This window comes from Perkinsus marinus (assembly GCF_000006405.1).
Source record: "Perkinsus marinus ATCC 50983 genomic scaffold scf_1104296946070, whole genome shotgun sequence".
Lineage (NCBI taxonomy): Eukaryota > Perkinsozoa > Perkinsida > Perkinsidae > Perkinsus > Perkinsus marinus.
Window position 1 is genome coordinate 1 of NW_003210976.1, and position 1,057 is coordinate 1,057.

A 1,057-nucleotide genomic window follows, 5' to 3' on the forward strand; every position below is an offset into this window, starting at 1 on the left:
CCCCCTCCTTACGTTTTCAAAGGCCCCATTCTGTACCCCAATGGTTGAACCTGTACGATATCTCCCAATCGACACTCGGAGTTCTCATCATGTGCCCATATCTACGATATAGAGGATGAATCTTAGGTTCCCCCTAGGAAGATTCAAATGAGGTTGGTTTACCTTCTTCGTGTACCGGAAGGTCTTCTTATACCTCATGACATGCATGAAGCGATCGCAGAACACTCGGACACTTTTAGGGTGTTTATCGTTAACCACGAATCCTATCATCTCGTTACCGGGCATCTTGTTCTTCATATCTAACACACGCAAGAAATGTACATGGGCAACTTCTGAGAGGAAATTTCGAATTTCGAAATGTCTGATGGAAATTCTGAGAGTAAATTTCGGGATTCACTTCTTCGAACTCGGGTAGAAGTGTACAGAAACCAACAAAAATTTCCCGAAATTTCCTCAGAATTTTCATATTGTCACCAACACACGTAGTTGAGAACGTGCATACTTTCCCACACTGGCTTCAATGTTTACTCTCAGAAGAAGTTAATACAAAATCATCATAATTACGTGCAACTCCACGATGTTATGACCGACACCAAGGCTCACGAGTTGACGAAGGAGTGGTATCACCAACAACAACAACACGAGCGTTGCCCACATGTTCGTAAATATCCAGCAGTCTGTCTCTGCCAGTACTTATAATGCCAATTTAATGCAGCCGTTGAGCGGACAAACATGGTGAAGTAGGGGAGCTTAAGAGAACTGAATTCCTCAATGTTCTCAACGGTAAACCAACTGTTACGAAAATCATCCATCCTCACACTGAGAGGCTCCTCTGCTGCTGACCTCTAGCATCTCGACAGATTCACCAAGATCAATGATCATACAATTCGATTAGTTATACAATAGGGAGTTTCTAAAACCCAGACCTTCCCATCATTGTAGTTGAACAGTAAGTTACATTACTGATATTCTCCAACTCTCGTGACAGTAAGAACACTTAACACGATTCGAGTAAAACTTGGTAAAGACGTTACTCGATAAGAGACCTCTCCCCTCA

At 42.6% G+C, this 1,057-nt stretch overlaps 1 protein-coding gene across 1 annotated transcript; it reads right to left on the minus strand.

Moving 5' to 3' along the window:
• Positions 1-8: 8 nt before the first annotated feature.
• On the minus strand, positions 9-734 carry Pmar_PMAR014237 (conserved hypothetical protein; the record flags this gene model as incomplete). The annotated part of the gene is made up of 3 exons (XM_002779665.1): positions 9-101; positions 163-299; positions 656-734. 3 exons carry the CDS (start codon positions 732-734, stop codon positions 9-11), a joined length of 309 nt encoding a protein of 102 aa, XP_002779711.1.
• Between the last annotated feature and the right edge of the window lie 323 nt (positions 735-1,057).